The sequence below is a fragment of the Lactuca serriola genome, chromosome 8, assembly GCF_051521515.1.
Source record: "Lactuca serriola cultivar US96UC23 chromosome 8, Lser_US96UC23_V15, whole genome shotgun sequence".
NCBI classification, from domain to species: Eukaryota; Viridiplantae; Streptophyta; class Magnoliopsida; order Asterales; family Asteraceae; genus Lactuca; species Lactuca serriola.
The window spans coordinates 191,878,327-191,886,609 of NC_136415.1; the positions used below are offsets into that span (position 1 = coordinate 191,878,327).

Here is an 8,283-nt window from a genome sequence, read left to right on the forward strand (position 1 = left end):
TCCCAGGTAGATCCTCTGGAAATACATCCGGGTACTCACGTACCACCGGTACATCGTCAATATTCGCCTTGCCCTTCTCCTGGGCATCCAAAACATAGGCGACGTACCCTGCGCAACCCTGCTGGAAGTAGTGTCGAGCTCTCGCTGCCGAGCAAAGAATCGGTCCGCGCTGCGGCCTCTCGCCTTGAATCACTAACTCTCCCCCACTAGGGGTGCGGACCCTCACTAACTGTAGCTCACAATCAATCACTGCCCCATTGGGGCTTAGCCAATCCATACCCACTATGACCTTATTCTCTCGAAAAGGAATAGGAACCAGGTCTACCGAAAACTGCTCATCGAATAACTGCATCGAACACGCCCTATGTACTCTCGCGAACCTGACAGTCCTGTCATCAACTATCTCAACCTCAAGTGGACAATCCGGGTCCCTTGGAGCTCTGCTGAACCTCTTGCTAAGCGCTAGTGAAACAAATGATCGGGTAGCCCCCAAATCAAACAATACTGTAGCTGATATGCCGTTCACTAAGAACGACCCTATATAAAAACATATAACCATAAGAAACAATCAACATTAATATAGAGATGAAGGGAAGATACATACCTGTCACCACATCAGGAGTCACTCGCACCTCCTCTACTGTCATCTGAAAAGCCCTACTCTTTGCCACTGGCGCCTCACCCTGGCCCTGACGGCCGTCTGTAATCCTCAATGTTGTAGGGGCAGGTGCTACCACCTTCCCTGCGGCTGAGAAATTCGGACACTGGGAATTTTTATGTCCCCTCTGATTGCAATGGAAGCAAATCAGATCAGATGCAGTGATGGTGGTAGGAGCTATGCAATCTCTACTCATATGCCCTGTTCAGCCGCACTTGTAGCAGCCAGCACTACCTGCCTTGCACGCCCTATCGTGCAATCTCCCACACTTGCCACACCGACTGTGGCTCTATTGTCCTTTGGATCTATGATCGGATATCTTGGGCTTTTTGCCCGAACTCCCAATGCCAGGTACTTCCTCTGGCTTCCTCTTCTTCTCCATCTCTAAATCAATCTCTCTTTCACGAGCCCTAGCAATCATGTCATCCAACATTTTACAGCTGGACTGGCTTACAAACTGGCGGATATCACTCCACAACATATCATAATAACGAGACTTCTTCATTTCCTCATCAGCTGCGTACTGAGGAACAAGAAGGGCCCTCTCTTTGAACTTGGCGGTAATCTCCGCCACTGTCTCTGTAGTCTGAGTAAGATACTGAAGCTCCCTGGATAACTGTTGCACCTCAATAACCGGTGCAAAATCAGCTCTAAACCTGGTAATAAAATCAGCCCAAGTCATAGCATCAAGTGCTGCGTCATCCCTGATGACATGCCCAACCTCCTCCCACCAATCTCGTGCCCTGTCCTTCAAAAGACAGGATGCTAATCTAAACTTGTCCCCATCAGGACATCTGCTGGTGCGGAATGCGTTGGCGACATCTTCTAACCACCTGGTACTCGCTATGGGGTCCCGCACCCCATGATAGTCTGGAGCTCCACAAGCCCAGAACTCCCTGAAGGTGAGTGTGCGCGACCCCATCATGGTCGCCACCTCAGCACGGAATGTGCTCAACCTCTCGTCCATCAGCTCTAGAATACCCTTCTTGATCGAACCGAAGATCACAGGAGTCTGCTCAAGTATGGTGCAAGTAACCTCTGAGGTGAGGAACTCTCTGGTCTGCTCATCTAGATGCTCGGCTCTCGAGCCTAATCCTGATCCCTCACCGGCTCCTGAACTGCCGACTGCTGGCCTAGGGCGTAAAACCACCATTCTGAAAACATATCATGATAAACGTCAGAAACACTGATATATCTCGAGGGATCACTATAAATACAAGTTTCCTGGTCTCATGTCAGCCTTCCTTGATTCATGTGCGGATCCTCTACTTTCAGTAGTACGGGCCCATACTATCTTCCACATCTATCCGTACTTTCCTGAATTGAGATTTTAATTGAGATTTGAAGTTGTGGGTTCAGATCTGAAGGATATTGGCTTAATGAGTTAACAAGGGGCTAACAGACTAAGGAACTCGACGAGTTCAAGGATGGAGTCGACGAGTTGAAGTGGAGTGTCCCGATTCTGTTGAAAGGAAGAACTCGACGAGTTCAAGGATGGACTCGATGAGTTGGATCATGAAATCATGATTCTGTGATTCGTAGGAACTCGGCGAGTTGAAGAGTAAACTCGACGAGTTGATTCAACTCGGAGCGTTGACTTTGACCTTGACCTAGACTTGACTTTGACCATAGTTGACCCTAATGAGTTATGAATATGAAATGGCAGCTAAAGGGTTGTTTGGTTCAGGGATTGAGTAGAGCCGATTGTGGGGCAGAGACATTCGGCTACCATCCGACATTTGAGGTGAGTTTCCTCCTGTAGGGACAGGTCGAAGGCACCAATGTCGGCCTGTATGTATGACTGTATGTTTTCCAGACCAAGTTCTGACGCCGACGGGGCCCGAGGAATGCTTATATGTGTGCTTCCGGACTATGGTTCGATGCCGGGTGGTACCCGATGAGTACGTGCATGATAGATTATACTTGTTGTCTGTGTGATGCTTGTATGTGCCTGGTAGGAAGATGAGTGTGGGTGGGGTCCTGTATCTCATCACTAGCTGAGTGTAGATAGGGTTCCATATCTTATAATTAGCAGTGTAGGGGCGGGGCACATGGTAGGCGAGGCCTTAGGACTAGAGTATATAGTACTATGTATGACTCTTTATGTGCTAGCATGATTATATGATATTCTTGTATGTGTATAGCGGGCGAGGCCCAGAGACAGGCGGGACTGAAGAATTAGATCTGTATACCGAGCGGGGCTCGATGCCAGGCGACGCCTAATGCTGGACACTGTCCGATGCGGGGCTAGGCCCGATGAAGGGGCGAGGGACCAGTATATGTGATTATGTGTATGGTATGTGGTAGTTTGGGGAGACTCATTAAGCTTCGTGCTTAGTTTTGATTTCAGGCATTTCAGATAACAGAGGGAAAAGCTCGGGATGACTGCATTGCCCACACCACGATGTTTTAGCCTGGGATGTTACTCTGATATACATTTGACATATGTTTTGATAGCGATATAATGATTTTGATGTTTTGAGATATTATGGTTTCTGTTTTGATAAATGATTTTTAGTAACTGTGGTTTATTCAATGATTTAAAAATGAAATTTTTAGTCATGATGTTTGGGGTGTTACACTTGATCTAGGCTCTTTTACTTATTCCTTGTTTGGTTGTGGTTCTAGAGTAGGATCACCTGTCTGAGTGTCTATCTCACCTCTGAGTATATACGATTATGCATTCCTTGGATTGTTGGTATTTAGTATGTTGCTATGTTGTAGTGACCTGTTAGATCTGTATCATGGTAGTTGGTCTGCTGTTATGCTATAGTGACCTGTTAGATCTGTATCTTGGTAGTTGGTACGTTGCTATGTTGTAGTGTGTTAGATCTGTATCATGATATTTAGGATGTTGTTATATGGTAGTGATAAGTAAATGTGTATGTCTACCTGTACTTGTTGGTTATCATCTAGTAAAGTGCCTTAGGGACTATATGTGGTCATGTAGGATGGTTTGAGAACTCTTGATTTAGGCTTTCTTGCCTATTCCTCGTTTGGTTGGGGCTCTAGAGTAAGATCATCTGTTCGGGTGGCTATCTCACCTCTAGTTACTTATGGTTATGCATTTCATGGAGGTTAATTGATAGCGAGACAATATGCCGTGAGAGGACTACTAGGCAGTAGTGAGATGTATGATTGATGTTTGCCTATATTATGTGCCTACTTGATCCTTGATTGTTTATATGTCGATATATAGTGGTAGTGGGTTGACGCAATCCTACTTTGTGTTGTAGGCCAAGATATCCGGTGCGGTCTGGCTGTAAGCCGAAGGCATGGAGGCTTGGGATGAACGGTTGGGTTGAGGCGGTAGGCCAACAAACCCGGGGTATTCCAGCCCGATGGCTGAGTGGACCCAATGCTTGCTTGTATATTTATCATATGAGGTATTTTAGGGGGAAACTTACTAAGCTTTGTACTAACTCAGTTGTTTATTGTTTCAGGTATCATCGGTCGTCATGAGAAGGCGAATGTGTGAGTGTACACATTCATCAACAACAAGGAAGATGCGCTTTAATATATCTCTGATTTTCAATAAATGTATTTGGAATGAATGGTTTTCTTCAAAATAGATTTATAAATGGGAAGCTTTATTTAAATAAAATAAAAATTATTGGTTGTTAAAATGGGACGTTACAATATCTTAATGTCGAAGATATCCCAGAACCTTAGTATTTCACTTCTTATTCATACACTAACTCTATATGTGTGTGTGTGGTGGTGGTGGTGGTGGGGGGGGGGGGGGGGGGGGGGTCAGATTCTTATTGATCTACTTCCAGGTAATATGTTCTTAGGTACTATGTTCCTTAAGGACTCTTGGTCCTCCAAGCAACAACCTATTGTTTCTCACTCTGAAACACTTTAATATCACACTTTTACCGGGCGAGGTGTCATCAAGTATGTTAATTTATGCATGTGCTATGGGAACCCCATTTCAATTTCCTCAAATGTATTCTATGCTATCTGAAAAGAGCATTATATCAAGGTCTCCATATACTCCGGGTAGTAATTTGTTCCTTAGAGACTCTTAGTTCTCCAATCAAAAACCCACCGTTTCTCATTCAAGCGCCGAAACTCAATATAGAGACTTTGCAAATGCCACTGCAGAATCGGTTACACAAGCTACAATCGCTTTTGTGATAATATTGGGGGAATATTAGAACACTTATATTAGATTTTTCTTTAAAATGGCAAATCTAATCTACTAATTTTCTTTTCCTAATACAACCTATATCCCAAATGAGACTTGAACCATGAACCTATAGAGGAAGGGGCGAAGGGCACATACCATACTCTTAGGCCAAAGGCCTTTTGATGGTTATAATAGGTTTGTAGGATAATTTCTGGTGCTATTTATGTTAGAGCTACGTGCATCTAGTCTTCTAGGCTTGTAATTAAGTTTATCTTGGTCAAGTTGTCCCTAAAATGTGTATCATTTTCCAGCTTCTTGCTGGCTGTTTTGTTTTGTATGATTCTGCTTCCTTCGCCGTTAAAAAAACATAGGCTTGTAGGTGCTTACATCGGATTAATACATCAACGAAACCATGTTATAAGATTTTCCGGTTATAATTAATAGTCTAATGTTCGTTAGGCATGAGATATAGATTCTTATCTCACCAACGAGAAATGGTCCATGCATCAGACGAGGACTTCAGACATAGATTCTTAGTCATAACAGTCCAACGAAGCAACGGCGAACAATCAATTAATGTGCATTAGAATTTCGCATTTTCATTGACCAAATCCACAAGGCCACAAATTCTTTGTTATAATCGTACACAAGGCAATATTACTAAGCAATATAATATCAAACTTGTTGGTGGTGCACGGCTAATCTGTTCCCAGTGTTATACTATAAAAGCATTCAAGACCAAATCCATTTATCAATCCATTCCATTTTCTGATCAGCGTCCATCACAAAAAATCTAAAGAAATGGCGTCTCATCTTCTTTTCCTTGCGCTTATCATGATATCTTGTTCTATTGTCCTTGCATCCGACAGTAGCCCTCTTCAAGATTTTTGTGTTGCCGACTCAAATGGCCCAGGTAATTAAGTAATATTGCAATGCGTTAATTTGAATTTGAAGCATTACCCAATCTTGCAAACAGTTTCAACTTACAATTTATTATATAATTACATTTTTACAGTGCAAGTGAACGGTTTGGCTTGCAAAGATCCAAAGCTTGTACAGGCGACTGATTTCTTCTTCAGTGGACTAAACATGATTGGAAACACCTCGAATGCAGTCGGATCACGTGTGACTCCAGTGACTGTTGCACAAATACCAGGTCTCAACACTCTTGGTATCTCAATGGCTCGTGTAGACTTTGCTCTTTGGGGCATTAATCCTCCACATACGCATCCTCGTGCCACCGAAATTTTCACAGTCCTTGAAGGCACCATCCAAGTCGGGTTCATCACATCCAACCCTGAAAACCGTTTATTCAGTAAAGTACTTCAAACGGGTGATGTTTTTGTTTTTCCAGAAGGTCTTGTTCACTTTCAGAGGAATGTTGGAAATTGCAATGCTGTTGCCATTGTTGGATTAAGCAGCCAAAACCCAGGTGTTATTACAGTTGCAAATGCTGTCTTTGGAGCAAAACCTGATATCCCTGATGATCTGTTGGCAAAGGCATTCCAGGTGGAGGTGAAAGTTGTGGATCAAATTCAGTCGAAATTCTAGGCTCTAAATTGATCTTTGAGCACGGTACTAGTTAAGGAGAATCAAGATCAAATTTGTTTGTTTTATTAGAATACTCGTTGATGTTTCAGTTATTCTCTTTTTGAAATTCATTATGTCGGTATTATTTTCTTTTGTTGGCTTTCAAGCTTTATTAAAGGGTTGAGGGCTTTAGTGCTACGGATCTGCCAAAGTTCCCTATTAATATTATGCGTTCATGCATGTCGTTATGTGTTTCCTTTTCACGATTTTTTTATCACAATGAAAGCATATAAAAGCACAAATCCATATTCAAGCTACTAGGACCATGTACGTACAATTTAATATTACATGCAATTACTCAAGAACAATCAAAGACAGTAAGCTCCTAGGAATATGTACAATTTAATAACAGATGTAATTACTCAAGAACAATCAAATACCGTATGCATCTTCAATAAATAACAAGTCCAAATCAAAACCGAACGAAACCACAAAAATAAAGGAAAACCCAAAGGATTATATTATTAAACTAGGCGAATGCCCGCGCGTTGCACAGAAACACATATATAGTTGAAGTCTTTACAAATATATGTTTCTTTTTAATATAACAATAACGTTGCTAAATTTGATATAATAATTTGTATACTAAATTAATATAATATATTGATTATTTTGAATTATATATATATATATATATATATATATATATATATATATATATATATATATATAATTTCATAATCTCAATCGTTTGAATAACTTCTACTCGCGAGTTAAACATGAATAAAATTAAATTTAATATATGGTTTAATGTTATTTATAGTTGTTATTGTTAACTAATTTTTTAAAATTTATTTGCTTAATGTTTTAATTGTTGTCATTATAATTATTTAAAATATCAAACATTATTTTTTGATTTTAAAGCTAACAATATAATCATTTATATAGAATTATTTTTAAGTATTGTTATTATAAATTATTTTAAGCTACTTATTTGGAAACTTTTAACGACTATAAAAGTATCTTTAGGAAATATTTTAATTAAATTGAGATTACAATTTAGATTTTACATTTATCACTACAATTTATTACTTTTAACTATTTCCAAAATATTCTTTGGTTTTTTAAGTGAAACTGAAATTTATATTTAAGTTGACATTGTAATGCGCTGAAACACTATATAGTTGAAGTCTTTACAAATATATGTTTTTTTTAAATATAACAATAACGTTGTTATTAAATTTGATATAATAATTCGTATCCTAAATTGATATAATATATTAATTATTTTGAATTATGTGATAATATATACATCTATTATAACTTCGTAATCTCAATCGTTTGAATGACTTCTATCTGCGAGTTACACATGAATAAAATTAAATATAATATATGGTTTAATTTTATTTATAGTTGTTGTTATTGTGAATTAATTTTTAAAAAATTATTTGCTTAATGTTTTAATTTTTATCATTATAATTATTTAAAACATCAAACATTATTTTTTGATTTTAAAGGTGACAATATAATCATTATATAGAGTTATTTTTAACTGTTGTTATTGTAAGTTATTTTAAGCTACTTATTTGAAAACTTTTAACGATTATAAAAATATCTTTAGGGAATAATTTAGTTAATATGAGATTACAATTTAGTTTTTGCATTTATCGTTACAATTTATCACTTTTAATTATTTACAAAATATTCTTTGGTTTTTAGGTGAAACTGAAATTTATATTAAAGTTGACATAGTTAATATAATATATTGATTATTTTGAATTATATGATAATATATACATCTATTAAAACTGCATAATTTCAATCTTTTGAGTGACATCTACTCGCGTCTTATTCATTAATAAAATTAAATATAATATATGGTTTATCGTTATTTATAGTTGTTGTTATTATTAATTAATTTTTTAAAATTTATTTGCTTAACGTTTTAATTTTTGCAATTGTA

At 38.4% G+C, this 8,283-nt stretch overlaps 1 protein-coding gene across 1 annotated transcript; it reads left to right on the forward strand.

Annotated features, from left to right (window-relative positions):
• The first annotated feature begins 5,591 nt into the window (after window positions 1–5,591).
• LOC145068358 (putative germin-like protein 2-3) lies at window positions 5,592–6,341 on the forward strand. The gene is made up of 2 exons (XM_079015314.1): window positions 5,592–5,703; window positions 5,806–6,341. Exons 1-2 carry the CDS (start codon window positions 5,592–5,594, stop codon window positions 6,339–6,341), a joined length of 648 nt encoding a protein of 215 aa, XP_078871440.1.
• Window positions 6,342–8,283: the final 1,942 nt, after the last annotated feature.

Coding starts and splice junctions, on each gene's coding strand:
- LOC145068358 (XM_079015314.1), top strand. CDS start 5,592: ATGGCGTCTCATCTTCTTTTCCTTGCGCTTATCATGATATCTTGTTCT. Junction 5,704..5,805: donor TGCCGACTCAAATGGCCCAG/GTAATTAAGTAA, acceptor ACATTTTTACAG/TGCAAGTGAACGGTTTGGCT.